Here is a 24,403-nt window from a genome sequence, read left to right as displayed (position 1 = left end):
CTTGAAACTTTCGCGGGTTCACTCTAACAAAAGCTTATTACTAAAAAAAAAAAAAAAAAAAAAAAAAGGATCGGATCGGCAGGACTATTTAAAAAAATCGGCTCGGAGCCAATCCCTACTCTGAACCCCTGACGCCACTTCCTGCCCACCTCCCACTCAGCTCCCCTTGCACCGGAACACATTTACATCACAAGCACGAGTCTTTTGTCTTATACTGCTTATTTTCTCTTCGTATGTCTACTACATTGGTAATATGAGTTCAAGGTGGCTGTAGTCGGGGTGTCGTAGAAGAGTTTGACTAGTCGACGGGTTGATTCGGAGGAGTCTGATTGGACTATCAATCCCGCAGTCGAATCATATAAAAATGTCATGTGATCAAGATTGCAGCATTCTGACTACATGGAGGGTGACTGATTGCAGCGTAATGTTGTTTTTGGACGGGGGACCAAAACTGACTTTTGAAAAAGTGCAGGATACACGTCCCAATCTGATAAAAAAAAAATTGTTTTGTATTTTTTCAGCAAATTTTTAATCATTTGACAGGCCGAGAAACAATACGACTCTGAAGTGTACTGGATGGTGCTAACAAACACACACTGACTGACTGATACATAAATATGTTCATGAAGGCCCTCCAAAGACCTATGAAGGTCTATGTCATGACTTCATGAAGGAACCGTGTGCAGACGTGGCATCTGGGTCATCTCAATAGACAAAAGGCCACGGGCGTCCTCACCTCTCTCTCATATCTGTGCTCATAAAACAAAGAATGGCAGCAGCGGAGATGAAGACTGTGACTGGAATGAAGGCCAGACTCAATAAAGATATGCAGAGGCTGTATTCATTTTTATCTCAGGACACGTCTAAACCCCACACACTTCATTCTGATCACGCACAAGACAGCAGAATACTTCATGAATAGTTCAAGTTTTATTAATAAGGAGTCATTGCTTTTGAAACATGAGAGGCGGCCCCCATAGGGAATGTTAGAAACCCGCTGTGGTGTTTAACATGTGACACAGGTGTGGAAAGCTTTATCAAGTTGTGTCATGTCACCCCGCTTTCGCTGATAAGCTGATGGAGTAGCGGTGAGTCATTGCAGCATTACTGAACGTTGACTGCTCTCATGATGTTGGTGTGACCTGACCCAGGGATCCAGCCTGTCACCACTATCACCATGTCCCCTGTTTTGAGGAATCCTCTCGCCTTCCCTAAGGCCACCACAAAACACACAACACCAGTGTGACTCTCCAAAACCACACACACAACACCCTGAAGACAGAACAAAAAAAGTCACACTCACCTATATCCATGCCGAAGTTGACACGGTTGTCAACATCGTCGGCCCAGACGGGGGCAGGCAGAGGGTGGAAGAGGACGGGAAAGACCCCTCGTCGCAGCTGGGACTGACGCGCCACCTTAACGACAACAGTCACAAAGCTGGAAGGTTTGCGTGGACACGTGGAGGTGAAAAAATGACAGATGTGGATCCCCACATACTTGCCATTCGGCATTCACGGCCACGCAAATTTGCGTGTTTTTTTTCCCAAAAATATAGCCGTACCGCGGTTATCGCAGTTAATTGGTTCCAGACTCGAGTGTGATAAGTGAATTTCCGTGAAGTAGGATTCAATATGAATAAACTGAGTATTTTCATAGCTAGAGCGTAGAAATCCTGCTTATGACTTTTTAAATACACGTTTTAACATTATTAGAGCCCTCTAGACTTGTCCTGGACGGTCCTCTGGACTCCGTGGAGGAAGTGGGGGAGAGAAGGATGTTGGCTAAGCTGACATCCATCATGGACAACACCTCTCACCCGCTACATGACACTGTGGGTTCCCTTAGCAGCTCCTTCAGCAGCAGACTGTTACACCCACGGTGTAAGAAGGAGAGGTTCCGCAGGTCCTTCATACCGACCGCTGTCAGGCTCTACAACACCTGCACCACCTGAACCATGTTGTATTCACTATGTCTATGTATTCTTTACTTGCGTATCTTGCTTGCTGCTGTAACAGGTGAATTTCCCTGCTATGGGATTAATAAAGTACTACTACTACTACTACTACTACTACTACTACTACTAGACATAAAAAAACACCCCTATAGTCACTTTTACACTCCTATTATTCTTTGTTTACACCACATTGCAGCTAAGGGACCTGTGCAGGGACACAACAGACGGCCACCGCGAGCAGAGCACGCTACCAATCTAACCTCTCCAACGTACTTATTCTAAACTTAAGAAAGTGTTTCAAACAGAGTGGAGAAGGACAAAGAAGCCAAAAACTTACCACTTCCACACAGAAGGAGAGATCATTTTTTTCACTTGATCTGAGCTATGGCATGTTTGGTTTTGGTTTGGTTTGGTTTATCTGAACATGAAGGTTCCAATGGAATACATCTCATGAATCATTCTTTCACAGTTCCACATGTCCAAAAGGAGTAGGAAGAAGCAAAGCTTATTTAATCCTACCCCCCATCTATTCTACATCTAGTACAGTACATGTAGTTCACTTCCTGGATTCCATCTCATGATTTATATAATAATCAGTGTCATAATAAATAACAGTAAAAACAAAACAAGCCTGACAGAACATCATTGTGATGATGAAGACTCTTCTGCCTTGTATTTAGCAAACATCAACTGCTTGTATTGTTTATGAATGTGCTCATCTCTGTACTTTGTTGGACTTCCTTACTCAATCCCTTCCATAGTTTAATTCCACATACAGAAATGCTGTGGCTTTTCAGCGTAGTTCTGGCATATCAATGTTTTAGATGTAGATGTCCTGGATGTTTGATGTTTAAGTATTGTTCTGCAGCTTCCACAACCGTTTTGATCCTGTTACTATTCCTTTCTTGCCCGATGGCCACATTGATGACTTTACATATAAAAGCTACAAAGTTCTTTTTCTTTACATTCTAAGATGTTATCAATGACAAATGACATATTCTTGACCATTTTGTAGTTCAGATGTTTGTCCACGTGTACGGCCACACCTCCTCCATTTGCATTGTTCCTGTTTGCACTCATCATTTCATATCCTTCCAGCTCCAAGTCCATTCCTTTGTTAGCATTGATCCAGGTTTCTGAGATTGCTATTACTTTGAAAGGTTCCTTGAATTGATTCAAATATTGTTTGATGTTAGTGAAGTTTGCATACAAGCTTCTGCTGTTTATGTGGATGATGGATAAGTTGTCGTGGTTGATGAAGCTGTTGTTGTATTGCTCCTCCGTATCGGGATCAATATCTTTTTCCATATCCAATTGTTTGTGATCTGTAAAGTTGTAGATGTTGTAGCTTATTAGAGCTGTACTCTTCCATGTTTGGAGACCTCAGTATCTTTCTAGGCCCTTGATGTCTTTGACAACAAGAACTCTGGCCTCTGGTCCTCCATTTGCTTTGATGAAGATTTTGCAGTTTGCACTCCATGTTCCTTGGATCCTTCCTTGCTTCCTCAGATCACGTGCTTTCTTGGCAATTTCAGCGTTGCGCTTGGTCAGGTGGTCATTCATGTAGACGTTTGTTCCTTTCAGCTTTCCTTGTTTCAGCAGAGCAACCTTGAATTTCCTATGAGTGAATCTGACGATGATGACGGGTGTAGGACGGTTCCTCCCATACAGTGGGATGCAAGTATCAATAGATTGGATGTCTACCTCATCCTCCTTCGATTGCAAAAAATCAACTTGTTGACATCCATTTCATCCGCTTCATCAGTATCCACCACTGCTCTGGCGTAGGACCTTGGTTTGATTGGAAGTCCCGTCACGACCACGTCACTCATTCTTGTGTTCTGATCCATGTCATCCATGGTGGTTTTCAGCTGCTTAATCATTTTATCTTTTTCTTCACCTTCCTTTTTGAGAGTGGCTCTCAATGCTGCATGACCTTCCTGTAATTCTTTATTCTCCACTCTCAGACATTGAACTTCTTTTGACATTTCCCCTCTCAGACGTAGAATTTCTTTTTGCATAGAGGTGGTCGTCTCCATAATTTGCTGAAGCTGCTTTCCAACTTCCCCCATAACTTGCGCTGCGAGAGCCTCATTCTTTTGCGCTAAGGATTTTTCTATCTTTTTGTCTCGTCTGAATAAGTGTATCGTCGTTGTCAGGTCTCGGCGGAGGATTAGGTACACGACTGGCACCTCCGGGTGTCGGTGACTCAGGGGACAGTTCTAGATCATCTTCCATATGTATAACTGAATCCGGAGTGCTTTGTCCTGAACTGCTAGAGCCGCCACTTGATCTGCTTCTTCTACTGTTGGCTGGGCTCTGCTGGCTAAGCAGCCAGTCTCCATGCAGTGGGACGGGTAATGTAATCTAACGTTTTGCCCCATAACATTACTGACGCCTAGTGACCACAATACTACATAGAACTTGTCTTTCAATACTTGTTGACTAATAAGAAGCCATCGTTAAGCACGAAACAGCCATCATTTATTCATCTTTTTTTTTAAACGCAATATAGTGTGGGAGCACTATAAATTGGAGGCTAACTAGTTAGCTCGGTAGCATGCTATGCTTAAAGCGGCGGCCGTCTTTTGTGTCCCCGCCGTGATCCCATAGCCTGCGCATTACAGTTGGGCAATGTGGTGTCAAAAAAAGAATAATAGGAGTGTAAAGGTGACTTTAGTTAAAAGTGAAACTTACACAGTATATTATAACTTCTACAGCGTGACTCCAATTTCATCTGCTCATGGATCATCTTAAATGACCATTCATTAGCGGAGAGTACCGATACATTTTATACTTGAAATGTGTTTAATAAGTGCAAGGTTTGGGCTTCTACATGCATTTAGCTTCTTAGCATCCGTCTGTATTGAACAATGGCAATTGAAGAGAAAAGGGGACGGTTCTGGAGCTGAATTTCGTTTGATAATTACATCAGTGACTTTTATTGCAAATGGTGATTCATACATCTTGTCAAGCTAGCGAGAAGGTTTTGAGTTGCGTGTGTCAAAAAGAGACAATTCATTATTTGCATTTTTTTTGCCATTCACTGGTGGCCCCGCTACGTCGATCCCCCCGAAATGCAGGGCTCTACTGTATGGTCCTAATCAGTTTAAGTGTTTGTAAACTTGGTGTGCTCTGATTGGTTGCAAGAATGTAAACAGGAAGAAGGTTGGCTGAGCGGACTAATGAATGACTAAGCACTTTTGTAAAATGAAGCTGTTGTTTTTCCTTCGTCAAAGACCTTGCTGATCGAGTATAAGACAACCCCTCTTTTTCAAGACCCATTTTTGGTCTCTGTGTCGTGGCTGCATTTCTCAAGGCCACTGGTGTGTGAGTGACAGGAAGAAAAGCTCTGACTTGCTTGGACAGAAGTCGTGTTGCACCTACAGCGTGTATGTACGAATCTCTAGAGTAGACCCCCACATATAAGACGACTAGTTATGTTTTGAAGACTTTTTTTTTTTTTTTGAGGGAAAACAATAGCGTCTTATAGTCGGGTCGCTATTGTTCTTTATTATGAATAAATATCTTCGTAATTCAGCTCTTTTATTCTCTCTTAAAAGCGTACTGCATTACATGGTGTTCACTTCTCCTTATGAGGCAGCAGAAGCAGCTGATTTCTCTCAGCCAATCACATCAAGTACTGATAATATTGGGGGAAAAAGTCGAGTTAAATGTAAGGGAAAATAAATGTATCATAAATATATTCATACTAATTTATTGCAAAATATGACAAAAATACAATTCTAATAAACCCGTATAAGATATTTAGGCTAATTTATAAACTAGGGATGCCGATACCAATCACCCATGAGTGAGATCGGCCGATACCGATGCGGATCACATGGATTAACTGTACATTTTCAATGTATTTATGATGAGTGGTATTGGTCGGGGGCGCCGTGAGACAATTCCATGGGCGCCTGGCAAATAGGTAATTATTAAAAAAGAAACGTTTGGGCGGATTGTCTTTTTTTTGCCTTTATTTGTGTGAAACAATTTTTGTCATATTTGACACAAATCTGAATTTAATTTGATGCATGTTTTGGAGTAATACCAAATTGTTTCAATAATTATTTTTTTTAGCTCAAGATTAACAGAATAAAAATAATACAGATAAATCTTTTATATTTCTGAAATACAAATGTGTCCTGCTTGAGTTAAAAGAGAATAAATTGAGTGTCCAGGTTGCAACTTTCATCACAATTTGAGCTGTCGGCTATTTATCTTTCGTTTATGACTGGCAACATTTCAATTGTACGCTACTTTATTTACCGAGCACATGTCCACTCAAACCGTGTGGCCGTCGTCTTTATGCTATTTTGTGCTCATTTGTCATCACAGACAGGAATGAAGTCCGAATAGAACTTATAATAAAAAACTACTGAGAGTTGAAGCAAATATTCTTTGAGGCTTTGTGAGCTTCATCTTCAAAATCAGCTGGCGAGCTAGCTAGCTAGCCGCTGCCAATGCAAGTGACAGAGAGGCAAAGCGTGTGAACGCAGATGCAAGAAACAAGGGAGTGATCAAACACGCTGGCATGGATTGGCGTCGCCTGTGTCAGCTCAATACGAGACGCATCATTTTGTTGGCGACCCAACGGGGCACGGCAGACATGTAGCATTTGCCGCACGCCAATCGGTTTTTGTGATCGGCTTTGAATCGGCCGATCATGTGTTTTTTACGGAAATCGGCCAATCGATGGAAGCATTCCTAATATAAACATTATTAGACTCTTCATTTAGAATTTTCCAGCTCCTTCATTAAGCCTGTGCTACTTTATGCACCGAGTGAGTGCACCTCTTTCATGATTCTAAGCATTAAACGCCCTTTGACCCCAGGCCCTCTTCAGGAGCGGCTTCACAGGTTGAAGCCATCCTGCTACAGCAGCCTTCAGCACATCCACACCAGGCCCAGATGTGACGCCCTGTATGAGTCACCTGACCTTTAACCTCCCTGCGGCGTGCCTACAGCATGCGGACGAGACGCCTGTGCAGATTTACTCCCCATGGCTCAAAAGTGTGCACCTTTAGAATCTAGCCATGGCCTACTTAGACGGTTTGTCACACATTTTAGCTCTCAAAACACAAAAAACAGACAAGATCTATGAGCTGTGGAGAAAGACGCATAAAACAAACACTCGTAAATGTGCCTCGTCGACGGGAACAATGTGGTGCATTTGTGCCAGACAGAGAGCACTGAGGGCCATTTAACCGCATTTGAAGAACAGACATCGTTATTATGTACTTCAACGGAATACGATGTACCTGCGGGCTCCTGGTGACTGCAATGATAGGACAGCGGGGTCGATATCTGGACAGGAGGTGTGCCGACCTGCAGAACATACGTGTGATATAATAATATTCAGGCCAGAACAATCAATGGTAACATTTGGAGGAAATCATGTTAGTTGCTTGTGAGTGTAAAATCGTGTTATCCCTGCTAGGGAAGCTGTTTGCAAACATAAAACTCAACAAACAAACAATAATCCTGACGGATGTGGAAGCAGAAAATTCCATGGGTAGATTTCCTCAGGGATAAATGACGAACATTTGTTTGTTTGTTTTTAAACCTGTAACAAGCCTGTCTGCTATGAAAAGGAGACAGAAGGATATTCATTCATCCAAGTGTAGAACCTCCAGGGAATATGAAATAAGAGCGACCATTGTTGCCTTAGCAATTACAGTATACCAGAAAGGTGGGCTGCAAAATCAATGAACCCTTCAATCAATTCCTGTACAAGCCGGCCAGCAACAGATTGGGTGTTGTTGAAATGTTTATGACAGGTGGTGCAATGAGTTAGCAGAGGCTAATAAACCAGGAATACAGCAGACTTGCAGGGGTTCCATTCGTAAGACACCCGTGAATGTCAAAAAACTGCGAGTATTTCAGACGCTCAGAAAAATATCGGGTTTTGACACTCCAAGCCTGGACTATGCTGCTGCGTTCAGGCGCAACGGTACATGACACTTATGTGTTTAAAGAAGTCCTGTGACACGTTTCATACGTTCTTCAAACGCCTCAAAAGAACTTTATTATTGTTTGGTTGGATTTATTATTTATGGTGGCAGTATATTTGGCCCATTATGCCTGTTGTTTTGCAAAACAAATGTCTCTTTATTTTTTAATACTAAAGAAACTGTTGACGGCCAATATGTGGTTTAAAAGGGGGGGAAGGTAGTTGAGTCTACCTGGAGTCTAGCGGGAGCTACACAGCAGGTAGCATGGACGATGATTGCCGTACTCATTGCTAAACCTTTTTTTTCTGGCTCATTTGGAAATACGCTGGTGTGAAAAAGTCTTTGCTCCCTTCCTGATTTGTTATTTTTTTTGCATGTTTGTGAAACTTAAATGTTTCAGATCATCAAAAAAAAATTAATATTAGTCAATGACAACACGACTGAACACAAAATGCAGTTTTTAAATGAAACTTTTTATTATGAAGGGAGAAAAAAAATCCAAAGCTACTGTTAAAACATAACTTAACTGTGGTTTATCACACCTGAGTTCAAGTGGGAAAGGTTATAAAGCCATTTCTAAAGCTTTGGGACTCCAGCGAACCACAGTGAGAGCCATTACCCACAAATGGCGAAACATGGAACAGTGCTGAAGCGTCCCAGGAGTTGCCGGCCAACCAAAATGCCCCCATGAGCGCAGCAAGGACTCATCCGAGAGGTCACAAAAGACCCCACAACAACATCCAAAGAACTGCACTTGCCTCAGTTAAGGTCAGTGTTCATGACTCCACCATTAGAAAGACACTGGGCACAAACGGCCTGCATGGCAGAGTTCCAAGACCAAAACCACTGCTGAACAAAAACAACATTAAGGCTCATCTCAATTTTGCCAGAAAATTTGGGAAAATACTCTGTGGTCTGAAGGTGTGTGTCCCATTACATCTGGCGTAAAAGTAACACCACATTTCAGAAAAAGAACATCATAGCAACAGTAAAATATGGTGGTGGTAGTGTGATGGTCTTCAGGACCTGGAAGACTTGCTGTGATGAATGGAAGCATGAATTGTGCTGAAGGAGAATGTCCGGCCATCTGTTGGTGACCTCAAGCTGAAAGCAACTTGGGTTCTGCAGCAGGACAATGATCCAAAACACACCAGCAAGTCCACCTCTGAATGGCTGAAGACTTTGGAGTGGTCTAGTCCAAGTCCTGACCTGAATCCTATTGAGATGCTGTGGCATGACCTTAAAAAGGCGCTTCATGCTGGAAAAGCCTCCAATGTGGCTGAATGACAACAATTCAGCAAAATTCCTCCCCAGCGCTGTAAGAGACTCATTGCAAGTTATCACAAACGCTTGATTGCAGTTGTTGCTGCTAAGGGGGGCCAACCACTTATTAGCTTTGGGGGGAAATCACTTTTTCACACAGGACCATGTAGTTTTGATTTTATTCTCCCTTAATAATAAAATGTTTCATTTAAAAAGTGCATTTTGTGTTGAGTTGTGTTGTCATTGACTAATATTTACATTTGTTTGATGATCTGAAACATTCAAGTGTGACACACACGCAAAAAAATAAGAAATCAGGAGGGGGTAAACACTTTTTCACACCACTGTATATATAGTTGTAAATATTTTTGGGTACTTTTTGCTCTTTTTCCACTGTTAATATTTTGCACTGCTTTGCTGTGTTTTGCACTTTGGGATTGTGGCGATAAATACAGCTTGAACACTCACCCCTGACTTGGCCTGAGTCTGACTAGATCCCACAACACTCACACAACATAAACCAGCAGGAGGTCATCAAATTTTATGAGAATAACGTTGTAATATTATGAGGAAGGTTATACATTGTAGGGACATTTTAATGCATGCACACGCGCACATGCATGCACACACATGCGCACGCATAGTTTAAATAGTTGAAGGTGTTATATTTGTAAATAAATTGTTATTTTGATGTAAAACAACCCCTTGTTTGTGTTGTTTATGTTGGTATAGTTTAGATATTTGAGCTGTCACAAAAGCAAGAAATACTTTTTATATAATAATAATATTTAATATAGGCTTAATATTTTTCACAAAAGCTGGTTTACTCCCTTTGCTAGCTGGGAACTGATATTTTCCTGAAACTTACCTATGTTCTACTGCTGATTACTAAAGAATGGAAAAAGGTAGAAAGTAACTTTTTTTCCTGTTGAAAGACAGGAATCTAATGTTTCTTTTGCTAGGTTCCATGTTTATATAACCATACAACACAATATTCTGTGTGCCTTGAAAGATCAGTCAAAATGGTCTAAAATGGCCGCTACTGAAGGGGTTGTCTTTTGAAAAATGGCTGGGATTGAATGAGTTCAAGAAAAAACTTTATTTTTTTAAGTTCTAATATTATCAGAAACAAACACAACAAATAAAGTTGTCATTTTTGGAAAATTAGGTGCTGAGGAACCCAAACACACCTCCAATATGACAAGTGTCTTGCTGAGAATGATGATGGATGAAGGTGATGGAGTGATGAAGTACGTCTCCTCCACACCTTGAACCCAACACCAAGCACCAGTGGGACATCCTCAAGCGGACGGGAGGAAGGTGAAGGAGCGCAAGGTGTATAACACACACCAGTGATGTCATCATGGAGGAGTGGAATTCCATGACCAAGAGGATTAAGGCAGTGCAAGACAACAATGGTCCACACTAAATATTCACACCCAGGACACCATTTGGACATGTTCCCTGTGAGGTGTACTCACTTGTGTTGCCAGATATTTACACAATAATGGCTGTTTTACAAGCTGCACACTGACTACTCTAAAGTATATCCAAGTTTACTTTCCATAGTATCCCTTGAGAAGATACAGGCTTGCTGAAATGTGAGATTTGTGCTCACCTGAGATATTGCGTACTGTACTACATAGAGTACCCTTAACCTTTTACGTATTAGTACAAGTAGTACAAGTAAGACAATAATTGAGGGTTGGCGTGCAAACCTGCCGCTGGTGGTGAGGACTATAATGGCTCCAGCGCAGGACTTGAAGGACGACTCGACGGCCCCGACGGCCGTGACCTCTGTGGGGTCTGAGGACAGAGGAGTCAGGCGCCGCAACTCCTCAAATAGCTGCTGGTGGAAAATGGCCGCCTCTGCCTCCCTGCAGATCTGATAGTGAGAAGGAGAGACAGGGAGTCAGCATGCAGAGGGTTTTAAATGCAACACAAACACACATATACGCAGGCACGCACCGAGTGCATCATTGCTACTGCCTCCACAGGAAATAGGCCCTTGGCGGTCTCGCTGGATAGCATAACACAGTCGGCTCCATCCAACACGGCGTTGGCGACATCACTGCCCTCTGCTCTGGTCGGCCGAGGGTGGGACACCATGCTCTCCAGCATCTACGCACACACACACACACACACACACACGACATTAGAAACAACGCGAATGGATCGATGAATTGAAGTACGTTTGTAAGCCGGTGATGCGCGATATGATGAACGTCTTTGTGGATGAATGAAGCTCAACTAGCAGAGGTTATTGGCATGCCGGAGACGCTGCATTAGGAGTCAATAAGCAAGGCAGACAGTTGGAAAATGAGAGGGCTCACAGTGTTGCCTGAGAGACCACACATTTTAAAAAAAAGGGGGGGGAGGCAATGCTAATTAGTGTGTATGTGCGCTGTATGATTAGTGAGATCACCTTGTGTGTGCTGCTGTAACAAGTGTCATCAAAAGTTAGGAGCTGTGGCATAAACAACATATAACATAGCACTCTGAGCCAACATGGCTGCAGGCGAGAGAGAGAGAGACAAAGTGTGTGCACATGCGTGTGTGTGCACAGAGACGAAAAGAGGATGAATGCACAGGACAAAATGTTCATTATAGGAGGATTTTTATGTTATTTCATATTAAAGTGGCCAAAATCCTGATCGCAACCCTGACCTTTAATTAGCCAAATAACCAGATTTCAGAATGTGTGTGTGTGCGTGTGTGTGTGCACGCAAGTGCGAGAATGCAATGTTTTCAGATGATGTGAATGTTTTTTCTGCATGCATGAGTGGAGAGAGGGAAGGAGGATGAATTCACTAAAACAAGTTCATTAAATGGGATGGAAACGTTAAAGGTATTGTCTTCATTGCTGCTAGTTGCTTGGTTTGTTAGGAAATATTATGCAAGAATGATGTAATATATGATACATGATGGACTGAGGGCTGCACGGTGGCCTTGTGGTTAGCATGTGGTCAGGAGATCGTGGGTTCATCTGGAGTTTGCATGTTTATGTTTATTTATAGAGCACAATTTGTACACAAGCAAATTCAGAGTGCTTTACAGAAAAGAAGGGTAAAATCACGTCACAAAATCATCCCATAAAACATAAAATCACTCTAAAATTATTCCAGAAAAAAAGGAAAAATGAATTATAAATGAAGCGTGCAGATCAAATACTTTCAGTTGTCATAGGCATAGTTGAATAAAAGTGTTTTCAGCCTGGATTTGGACATTGCCAAAGTTGAGGACTGTCGCACATCTTTTGGAAGACTGTTCCAGATTTTGGCAGCATAAAACTGAAACGCAGCCTCCCCGTGTGTAGTCCTGACTACGGGCACCTGCAGGGGACCACTCCCTGAGCTTCTCAGAGCGCAAGATGGTTTATGTGGCTCTAACATGTCAGAGATGTAATTTCGCGCCAGACCGTGAAAAGACAAGCAGAGCTGTTTTAAAGGGGACGAGTTATGCTTTTCTTCTTTTCTGACCTATAAATGTTGCTACAATGTTGTATTCTCATGTTAAACGATGCCAACGTGTCAGATAATGAGGTTTGCGCATTTGAAGATGAGCCCTGAAAGCAGTTTTGGACGGCTCTGCACATTGTGTTTTACAGAGTTTTTTTTTTAACATTGAGGTCCACTAACGTCAACGCAACCCGGACTTCCTTATATGAGCATGGGCCCAGTGCCCCCGCTCTGCTTTGCTCTGTTCACAGTGTTAGCACATCGAGCAATGGCTCCTGGGAAATGTTTCTTGGGTGTGCCTAAAGAGGCTAGCATCAGGCAGAAGTGGTTGGAATTGCTGATTCCCGGCAAACAAGAGAAAAATATGCTCATCTGTGAACGGCGCTTCACATGGTTTTGTGAACACGGGTCAATACGAAGCCGGACTAGCCGCCAAACTGTTGCTGAAGTCCGACGCCTTTCCAATGTTACTTGGTTGTGTTGAAGAGTCAGAAGAACAAGCTGTAAGGATCTTCCAGAGAAGGGCAGGGGGTGGAGTAAATTACACAGACCATTTGGGTGGGAAGCAGGAAACCCAAGGAAACACTGCAGGAAGAGGTGCAGAGCCTGGAAGATCTAGAAAGCGCAGGTTATCGTGTGTAGCTGATCTATAGGAGTCCAGAGCTCAATACAAAGGCCCGAAAATCAGTATAATAGGTCCCCTTTAACGTCTATTCTCTGAGAGACAGGAAGCCAGCGCAGAGACCTGAGTACTGGACTAATATTGTCATATTTCCTGGTTGTAGTTAGGACTCGAGCAGCAGCATTGTGGATGCACTGCAGCTGTTTTACAGCTCGTGTAGAGAGCCCGGTGAGAAGGCCGTTACAGAAGTCCAGCCTGCTGGGGACAAAGGCATGGATTAGTCTCTCAAAATTTGGCTTAGACACTATTCCCTTAACTTTGGTAATGTTTTTAGGTGGTATAAAGCTGATGATGTTATTGATTGAATGTGGCTGTTGAAGTTCACATTTGAGACCATTTATCAAGATTTATAACCTGATGATTAGGTTTTAGAGAAAGAGTCTCAAGGTGGCTAATAACACTTTCTCTTTGTTTCTGTGGGCCAAAGACAATGATTTCAGTTTTGTCTGAGCTGGAGAAAGTCGTTTTGTATCCTCACACTGATCTGTTTGATGCAGTGACAAAGTAAATCTGCAGGACCATGTTCACCTGCCGTCAGTGACACGTAGATCTGAGTGTGGTCTGCTTAGTTGTGGTAGGACACATTGCAGCTGTGTATTAGCTTGCCTAAAGGAAGCATGTACAGTTTGAACAATATGGGGTTCCAGGATTGACCCCTGGGGAACCCCACAGGTCAGAGCCATTTGGTCTGAGACTTCCTGTTCTCCAGATAGGACTTGAACCAGTTTAGAGCAGTACCAGAGATTCCCACCCAGTTTTGTAACCTCTGTAATAAGATCATGGTCAACTGTGTCAAATGCAGCGCTCTGGTCTAGCAGAACTAAAAGTCAGACTTTGCTTGCATCTGTATTCAGACGGATATCATTTGTCACCTTGATCAGAGCTGTCTCAGTGCTGTAGTGGGGCCTAAAGCCTGACTGGAAAGTATCAAACACATTGTTAGAGAAGAGAAAGTCAGCAAGCTGTTGTATACAATCTTCCCAAAATCTTCCCAAGAATGGCAGGTTTTATATATTGCCCGATAGCTGTTCAGTATTGTGGCATCAAGACCCCTCTTCTTCAGAAGAGGCTTAATAACAGCAGTTTTTAGGGCCTTTGGAAATGTTCCAGTCTGAAGTGAGTTAACTAGACGAGTGAGTTGTGGTAGCAAACTGCTCAGCACAGACTTTAGAAATCTCGTGGGTCATTCATCAAGGCAGCACGGTGATGGACCCAGACTGCAGATGATCTCTTCCACTGTTTTGTCAATGACAAAAGGTGTGAAACGTGTCAGCTCCAGGTACCCGTCACCATTATTGGCACCCTTTCATTTTTTGCACAACCTGTAGAATATCTTCAGAAGTAAGTGAAAATGTACCAAATGAATATCATCAGAGGGTTATGAATGGATTTCCAAAGTAATTTAACGACAAAAAAATGAATTGTTCAACTTACATGTTCCAATTTCAAAGAGGAAACATACACAATGACATGGGCAGTAAAAAAGGCACCCCTCCTTAATATTTGGTTGCACACCCTTTGGCAGCAATGACGGCCTCCAAACGTTTCTTGTAGCCATCTAGAAGCTTCTTGCACTTCTCAGCTCGTATTTTCTCCAACTCTTTCTTTGCAGTTTCTTTCAAGCTCTTGAGTGTTTGCAGGATTCCTTTTCTGAATAGCGGATTTCAGCTCAATAGGATTATGATCGGGACTCATCGCTGGCCAGTTTAAAACAGTCCATTTCTTCCTTTCAACCATTCCTGCGTGCTTTGGGTTTTTATCTTGCTGGAGAACCCATGACCTAGCTTTCACATGGCACATTTTATTTTAAAATCCGTTGCTAGTCCTCTGATGGCATGATTCCTGTGATACGGTGAAGGCCTCCAGTACCCGATGCAGCAAAGCAGCCCCAAAACATGATGGATCCTCCACCATGCTTAACTGTTGGGAGGGTGTTCTTTTTCCTGTGAGCTTCATTTTGACGCCTATAAACAAATTCTTGGTGTGCATTGCCAAAAAGTACTTTTTTGTTTCGTCTGTCCAATGAATATTTTCCCAGAAGGATTGTGGTTTGTTCAGGCACTCTCTGGAAAAGATCAGTCGTTCCTTTTTTTCAGCAATGGGGTCTTCCTCAGCCTTGGCCCATAGAGTCCTGCTTGGTTTAGTTTGCAGGGTACCGTGCGAGTTGATACCATTAGCCCAGATTGTTCCAGGTCAACTTGCAGGTCTTTGGATGTTTTGCTTGGTGTTTTTTCCACAATTCGTACCACGGGTGGAAGACTTCCGTTGTTGATTTTCCTCTCCCCCCACGTCCAGGGAGGTTCTTGACAGTTCCATGCTTTGAAAACTTCTTAATAAGATTAGGCACTGTTGAAACAGGGATTCTAAGGTCCTTGAAGATGGCCTTTAATCCTTTAGAGGTCCTGTGTTTTTAATAATTCCACTCGTAAGGTCTTGAGACAGCTCCTTCTTACCATTGTGACCAACAAACAAAGAATAACATGTGGCTTTGTAAAACATTCAGATCATACTTAATTGCCTAATTCACATCATGTGGGCGCTGACAGTTTAACAGGTGATTGTGATTTCTCATTTGTCACAGGTGAGTTTTCCCCCCACACTGATTTAAAGGGTGCCAATACCTGCGTCACAGAAATCTTCCACTTTTTCTATTTTATTCTCCTCTTGTTTTGTTTGAAGCTGTTCTGTATCAAACATGAGTTGTCTATGGCCCAAAGGTGTTTCACCAGATTAATTCTTTTCAGGAGATATTCTACATTATGTACTTCAATTTCATGGGTGCCAGTAATCATGACCAGGACTGTAGCTGGCTGCAGAGTAGTTATTTGCATTGTGGAAATGATCGCATTTTTGATACTTTCAACTTTGTCATGAAAGAATATTGCAAACTCGTTGTGCTTCATGTAGAAATGAAGTGAGTGGGTTTTCTCCGGGTACTCTGCCTTCCTCCCTTTCAAAAATAACCATGCTAGGTTAATTGGAGACTCTAAATTGTCCATAGGTGTGAATGTGAGTGTGAATTGTTTATCTATATGTGCTCTGCCATTGGCTGGCAACCAGTCCAGGGTGTATCCTCTCGCTCAAAGACGGCTGGGATAGGCTCCAGCATACCTTCGACCCCAGTTAGGACAAGTGGTACAGAAAATGGATGGATGGCAGCACTCGATAGGTTGTCCTGCAAATCCAGATAAATGTGGTAAAACTGAACCATTCTGTTATTGTCTACAGAGCAGGAAGTAGCCTGCTAACTGACAAACACCACATGACACCACAGTCAACGCTTACTGACGTGTTTGGTCGGCAAAGTACACTAGGTCCCCAACTTACGAACACCCGACTAGCGAACACTCGCGGATACAAACACAAGCCGACTGGTCTATATTTTATTTTATTTTGCCTTGTAGTCAGTTGCTCAATCAGTATTTATACTGCTACTGTACATGCTTGACCAGTAGAGGGCACTGTAACACTGCTAATGCAGCCTTAGAGCTAATGAGACCAACAGAGGAAGAGTTAGACTCTGGGGAGATACAGCGTAAAGCTAAATGGAAAGCTAAATTGTACAACCCGGACAGAGCGTGTGATTAAAGTTTATGAAGAGTTAATAGTCCTGCTTAATTCTACACCACCCACAGAACACTACCTCTTTTAGAAGAGTCTAACCACCACCACCATTTGTCCTTTTTTCAATAACTTCTCCTCCAACTCCTCCACAACGACGTATGCTCGACCACTCCTCTTCAAAGGTAAATAACATTTATCATTACGTATTATTATATCACTTTTATTCTTGTTTTTTTCATTCATTATCCTGGTTTAATATTACTACTGCATCCAAACTCATATTTACATACATACACATATACTGTATATGTATACACGTACATGTAGTACCTATATCATTGCTAATATTACCTTTTCCCTACTTAAGAACGATTCGACATAAGAACGGTCGTCTGGAACCAATTGCGTTCGTTAGTTGGGGACTTAGTGTAAATATAAACAAAACAGTGCAAAATGGTGCGCGCTCACAGACAGTGCATTGCATCTCTGCATTGCAAAAGAAATGCAATCTTTCAATATGGTTTGATGGCATACAGTAGTATATGGCATACATTTTAAACAGCATACATACAGCAACTTCCATGTCAAGCTACATGTGGTACACTATACTTGAGTACCATCTTGTGGCTCAAAGGTGAACTTACACCTCTCATGACAATAATGAAAAAAGTCAATTATCCACAATAATTTGTAGCACAATTATCAACCAGCAAAATGGGTAATGGTGACAGGCCTAATGAAATTTCAATACATGCAAGTGTGCGTGTGTACATGTGCAGAGAGGTAATAAGGTTGAATTCCTATAACAGGGGTGTCCAAATATGCAAGATGGACAGGTGGATTGGTGTGGCATCTGCAGTGATGCGGACTCTGCATCGGCCCGTTGTGGTGAAGAGGGAGCTTAGCCAAAAAGCAAAGCTCTCAATTTAGCGGTGGATCTACGTTCCTACCCTCACCTACGGTCATGAGCTTTGGGTCGTGACCGAAAGGAGAAGATCACGAATACAAGTGGCAGATATGAGTTTTCTCCGTAGGGTGGCTGGGCTCTCACTTTGTAAGGCGAGAAGCACTGTCATCCGTGAGAAACTCAGAGTTTAACCGCTGCTCCTCCGCATTGAGAGGAGCCAGATGAGGTGGGTCGGGCATGTGGTCAGGATGCATCCTGGACGTCTCACTGAGGAGTTGTTTTGTTTTGGGTGCGTCCGACTGATAGGAGGCATTGGGGAAGACCCAGGACACGCTGGAGAGGCTATGTCTCTCAGCTGGCCTGGGAACGCCTCGGGGTCCACCGGGAGGAGCTGGACGAAGTAGCCGGGTAGAGGGAAGTCTGGGCTTCCCTGCTTAAGCCGCTGCGCCCGCGACCTGACCTCAGGGAAGCGGAATTAGATGGATGAATGGATGGGGCTTCCACATTTTTTCCAGCTCGGGGCGCATATGAGAAAGTCAAAGGATGTCGAGACCATTTTGATATTCATTAAAATATGTAAAAATGCAAAAATAAATGTAAAAGATGATTTATATGTATTTAAAAGACAAACCTTTGTGTCAGCTTTGAGTTATCAATGACAAAGCGTATTATTATTCATTGTTAATACCAACATTTCAGCTTTTGCTCATTTTTCTCCATTCTGCTGTCTTTTTTGAGCAGGGGGTCTGTTTAATTTAATTTCTACAATGTGCCACGAGCCAATAAACAGCCAATAAACAGCTCCGTGCCGCAAATGGACCCCCGGGCAACACTTTGTACACCCTCCCTGTCCTATAGGATGGATTTTATGGACACTTATGCCTTCCACAGTGAAACCCGTTTAATTTGGCATCCCTCGGACTGGCATGTCCATTCTAACATAAAAACAAATCTGCTTTTGCAAAAAAAATGAAGTTGACGTAAAGGAACCCATCTTTCATAGAAACAGCCTTTTGGGTGTCAGGTCTGATGTTGCCACAAGCAGTCGAGCATGTACGTTGATGTCGACTTACACGGTTGACCAGGATTGATGAGTTCATCATCTTCTACAGGTTGTTCACTCAAAATGGTTCCACTGTGTTCGCACTGAGTTAGTCCAAAACATCGTTTCTACAGGTGTGCTTGCTTGTCAAGTATGCTTCAAAATAAAATGACATGAAAATGTGATGTTTTTTTTCATTGTTTGATGCAATTGGTTCCACACCCGACCAAAGAAGGATTCAACGTTAATAAATGGAATAGTTTTTTGGTTAGAGCATAAAAAAACTAGGACTTTCTAAATATGTTTTTTTTTTTTGCAATTATTAGAGCTATGTACACATGAAATAAGAAAATGGAGTGGGGAAGAAAGACAAAATAAGGAGGCAAAACCTTACCACTTCCACACAAAATGAGAGGAGAACTTCTTTTCACTCTATCACAGGGGTAGGGAACCTATGGCTCGGGAGCCAGATGTGGCTCTTTCCATGACTGCATCTGGTTCTCCGACCTTTCTTAACACGGGAAAGTTTATATAATTTTTTTTCTGCTGACATTTTAAAGTAAAACATTACAGAAGTCACATTGTTAAAAATATCTTAAATCTAAATATACAACTTTTTAATGCATCTTAAATCTAAATATACAACTTTTTAATGCATTTTAATCCATTTTCTACCGTAATGTGGTTGGCCGTAGCCAATGCCAGCTGACCTTCCAATATTTTCCGGGTTAGGCACCAAAACTTGGTTATTACTGAATGATGCAGTAGCCTACCCGCGTCATTGAGAGGTCAACAAGTAAACGTCCCTCCTTCAATCAAACAGTCAGCGAGCTAATTCTGAGGAAAAAGACGGCAAAAAGAAAGAAAGATATGAATGGGAATCAGTATTTTACTTATGATTGTTTAGCTTCAGTATAACAACGTTATCAAAAAGGATCAATTCAGACACTTATTATATTCGTTGCTGGTTTTGCTTAAAAATTCACGCATTTAGTTGTATTCAATGTTAAAAAATATGATATGGCTCATATATATTTTCAAATATGTGGTTTTTATGGTTCTCTTCGCCAAAAAGGTGCCCGAGCCCGGCTCCATCATGTCGGACATGCCGTGGCTGACTTCCATGCATGTCATGTCTCATCATCTTGTCTCATCAAAGTTTTGCATCTTTACTGACACCTAGCGGCCAGAATACTACATAAAAATGTATTTCAAGATTTTTTTTTTACTAATAATTGTCCATAGTCAACCACGAAACAGCCATCATTTATTAATAAATTCATTTTTGAAAAACCACAAAGGAGTGAGGGAGCGATATTAGAACCGCAATGTAGCGAGGGACGACTGTACATTTAAAAACCTAATTTCCTCGTGTGTGTGTGTGTGTGTGTGTGTGTATGTGTGTGTGTGTGTGTGTGTGTGTGTGTGTGTGTGTGTGTGTGTGTGTGTGTGGCCTCCTCTGACCTGTGTGGCACAGATGACAGGCTTGCCAGCAGAGTTGCAGCGGCCAATCATCATCTTCTGGGCGATGAAGACTTTCTCCGCCGGGATCTCAATGCCCAGGTCGCCCCTGGCAACCATCACTCCGTCACTCTCAGCCAAGATCTCCTCAAAACTGACGCACAGATTAGGGGCGGCGGGGTGGGGAGGGTTGATGATAAAGAGAGAAAGGGCTGAATGTTTTGGGATCATACCAAAAATAGAATTCTGCTCATGTTGAACATGGCGTCCTCCCTGCGATGCCCAGGCTGACTCACGCGGCAACGATCCAAATGGCAGATGAGATCGTAACGACAAATGCACCAACGTAATTGTGTGGGAATTAAATATTTATGGAACGATCTATCACTTGAAATGGTCACCAGTGAGGTCAGCGTGCAGCCGGCAGATAAGTAATGGCGACGTCAGAGCTGTAGCATAAATTGCGTCAAGATACATTAAGTGGCTGTTGTAACTCACGCGGACTGATTAGCAAATGTGGGGACCAAACCTGCCGGCTGACACATGCTGTCACCTTGCTGACGGGCGGCAGGCGGCCAACGACGGCGCTGTCACCACCTCATTATGAACACTCCTGCCCTTGGCTACTGACGTCCACAAAACACCCTTTCGTCCTCATTCCTGGGGACCCTTAGTTACTCAACGGCAGATGGTGACAGGCACTTCTTTGGAGTGGTTTTCTGCATGTCACGTTTTGAAGCGAGCACTTTGGAGGAGTTACTCCAGGGGTGTCCACAGTGCGGCCCGGGGGACACTGACGGCCCCCAGCTCGCTATTTATTGGACCTCTGAATATTATAAAAATAAAATTCATCCAATACGAAAGACGTATTTATAAACCAAAATTCCCCATCCCAACAACGTATTTATACGTCTTTTTGCACGGCAGACTAAGAGAGATGATGACGCAACTCCCCACTAATGCATGTGGCTGTAGAGTAGCTTGAAGCCATAAAAACGGCCACTAGGTGGCAGAAGTGCATTAGATAAGAGCTCGGCAGCGATCACGTTAACAGAAAAATCCCACGAGGGGAAGAAGGAAGTGGAAGAGTGTGGAGGGGTGTGTGTGGAGGGGTGTAGCGTGCAGAAGGTTACACATTTTAACGCATGCACACACACGCACACATGCGTGCACACACATTGTTCAATTCCAAATGTGAAAACTGTGAATCGTTCATGGTGTTATATTTATACTAAATTGTTATTTTGATGTAAAACAACCCATTTTTTGTGTTTAGTTATTTGAGCTGTCACAAAAGCAAAAAAAAAATTGTGTCAAAGTGAAAGTTATGCTTAAAATGTATGTTGTGATGAAAGACGGGAGTGTAATGTGTCTTTTGGTAGGTTCCATGTTTATGTAACCATACAACACAATATTCTTTGCCCCATGAAAGATCGGTCAAAATGGTCTAAAATGGCCGCTATTGAAGGGGTTGTCTTTTGGAAAAAGGCTGGGATTGAATGACTTAATAAGATATAGAGGCCCTCCAGGGTGTCTTTTTTGTTGTGATCGTTGCAGCCTAAAATTCCTGATTTTGTGGCATTTTTCACATGGTTGTGGCAAACATTGCAACGTTTTCAGACCATTTTCAAACCACGATATTATCATCGTCTTTCTAGAAGACAACCCCACTTTTCTGCCAGTAATGTTAATAAGAGGCAGTAAGTAATAATAACATGTTTATCATTATGTTGACGTACGATCAACTTGAAGCAATTACGTATTTCAACTGATTATGAAACAAAGTGGGTTCATCAATACGGTCAATTTTATGACAATACAAATGGCAGATTTGATTTTTTTTCTCATATGAATGGGAAATTTTTACCTCCTCCAAGTGCAAGCACAGCGTGGAGGTTATGTTTTTGCTGGCGTTTATCTGTTTGTTTGTGTTCACATTTACTTTTTGATGACATTTGCAGGAATTGTCGCCATCTGGATCCAGGAATTTTTGTAAAGGATTCCTTAACATTGCGAGATAGGAACATTTTAGCCATTTGGGCATAGAAAATGGTCAAAATGGTCACGTTCGGTATATTACGCGAGCATGCTAACATTAGCATGCTAGCATTAATAGCATGCGAACGTTAGCATACTAGCATTTTTGGCTGTTTTCATGAGTAGACACATATATAAACACTTACCACTATCATGCTAGGCGTTAGCATGCTAACTTTAGCATGTTAGCATTGCTAGCATGCCAATATTATCATAGTAGCATTTTTAGCTGTTTTCATGGGTAGACACTTATGTGAACACTTAACACTATCATGCTAGGTGTTAGCACGCTAACATTAGCTGGATCCAGGATTTTTTAAAAAGATTCTTTAACATTGCGAGATTGGACCATTTTCGGCATACAAGATAAGTTTCCAACAGGTTCTACAAAATATCCAAGACTGATACAAAAAATGTAGGATTATCATTTTGGTGTGAATCACAATATGGGGGGAACTATGGCGCTTGGCGGAGGTTTGCGCTCTACGAGTGCTTCTCTAGTTCTCTCCTGTAAGGGGTCCATGGTCCCAAAAAGTTTGGGAACCCCTGAAATAGAGGTGCTTGGATTAAGGATTTCGCCGTAGGTCCTTAAAAACAGCAGAGCACACCTGTGATCTACAGCTTGTTGCTATTGGCCTTGAGTCACACAACTAGTCAGAGGTAGAGGCGTCACAAGATCTCCCTACATTTAAAATGTGACGAGATTTCTTGTTCAGAAAAAAACTGTCTCGCGATAATAAATTCATTAATTAATCACAGGATAAATGAAAATGAATTTGATCATTTTGCCGGCCTCCATATCTTGCCATGTGCATGCGAATGGAATCACAGGAGTGCCAAAATACGTGCGGAAATACAAAGAGAATCAATAATGCAAAAATATGCAAATGTGGAAATACAAAGAGAATCAATAATTAAAAAATATCCAAATGTAGTCATATTTTTTACTATATTGTTTTTGTTTTTTCTGTATTGTCTTTGTTTTTTCCAATTTGCCGTTTTTTTTCCTGCTTTGTATTTGTCTTTTCCACTTGCGTTTTGTCATTGCATTTGATAATACCATGCAAATGCAGAAGAATGACATTCAAAAGTAAACGGGGGAAATTAAAATACAATAAAATAAGACATTTACCTCTTAAAGATTGCGCTACACAGTTTCATCCATATCTGCATTCATCAACGCAGATATAGCCTTTAAAGACTTTAAAGACTTTTTTTATCAAAACTTTCCACGACATTTTCCACCAACTGAGCAATTGCTCATAATTCTCGTTGAACACCTCTTCTCAATTCGTCTACGTCCACCATATTTCAATTTCCCCGTTTACTTTTGATAAAGATGTATTTGCGGGCATTATTTCCGGGCTCCCGAGTTTCCTTAACTACACAGCCCCTGCAAGCAGAAGTCGTGTAATCACGTATGGGGGAGTCATCATCCTGGCAGAATGACTCATTCTTCTGCATTTGCATGGTATGACCAAACGCAATGACAAAACGCTAGTGGAAAAGACAAATACAAAGTAGGAAAAAAAACGGCAAATTGGAAAAAACAAAGACAGTACAGAAAAAACAAAGACAAAATAGTTTTAAAAAAAAGACTAACTTTGTATATTTTTGTATTATTGATTCTCTTTGTATTTCCACACGTATTGCCTTTTAATTTTGGCACTCCTGTGATTCCATACATGCGTGTCTGTTTTCCTCGTCTCTCGCCTGCAAACAGGCAGGAAGAGGGTTCACTCTGTGCATTCGTTGCTGCATTGGTTCAGCACCGAGACACTTCATAGAACAACAGCGTTCCATAGAACAACAGCGAACAGAGCGAGACCTTTTGTCAGCCATAGAGTCGGGGCCGCTAGCTTGCACACACAGCAAACATGTGGAGCTTAACGAAGCGCAATGCAAGGTTTCGTAGTAGAAGTGAGGAAGAAAAAAGATGCTTTCAAAGCCAGATACCGCATGGAAACATGAAAGGGTTTTTGGATTTTTGAAACATGAGCACACATGGCTTTCCCTTTTTTGTGCTAATTAAACAGGAAGTCACTACCTCAAACACCCACGTCACTCATGGT

General features: G+C 42.1%; 1 protein-coding gene across 2 annotated transcripts in view; it reads right to left on the bottom strand.

The window, feature by feature from the left end:
• Positions 1–515: 515 nt before the first annotated feature.
• pklr (pyruvate kinase L/R) overlaps positions 516–24,403 on the bottom strand; it is a 39,664-nt gene continuing 15,776 nt past the window's right edge. For both annotated transcript variants that reach the window (XM_054781039.1, XM_054781040.1), the window contains exons 7-12: positions 20,298–20,448; positions 11,149–11,301; positions 10,899–11,065; positions 7,225–7,291; positions 1,304–1,418; positions 516–1,211 (exon numbers count right to left, since the gene is read on the bottom strand). In XM_054781039.1, the coding sequence (XP_054637014.1) occupies positions 1,105–1,211; positions 1,304–1,418; positions 7,225–7,291; positions 10,899–11,065; positions 11,149–11,301; positions 20,298–20,448 (760 nt within the window). In that variant the 3' untranslated portion in view covers positions 516–1,104. The remainder of the gene's footprint in view (positions 1,212–1,303; positions 1,419–7,224; positions 7,292–10,898; positions 11,066–11,148; positions 11,302–20,297; positions 20,449–24,403) is intronic.

Source organism: Dunckerocampus dactyliophorus, chromosome 7, assembly GCF_027744805.1.
Source record: "Dunckerocampus dactyliophorus isolate RoL2022-P2 chromosome 7, RoL_Ddac_1.1, whole genome shotgun sequence".
Taxonomy (NCBI): Eukaryota; Metazoa; Chordata; class Actinopteri; order Syngnathiformes; family Syngnathidae; genus Dunckerocampus; species Dunckerocampus dactyliophorus.
This window is presented reverse-complemented; position numbering and strand designations above follow the sequence as displayed.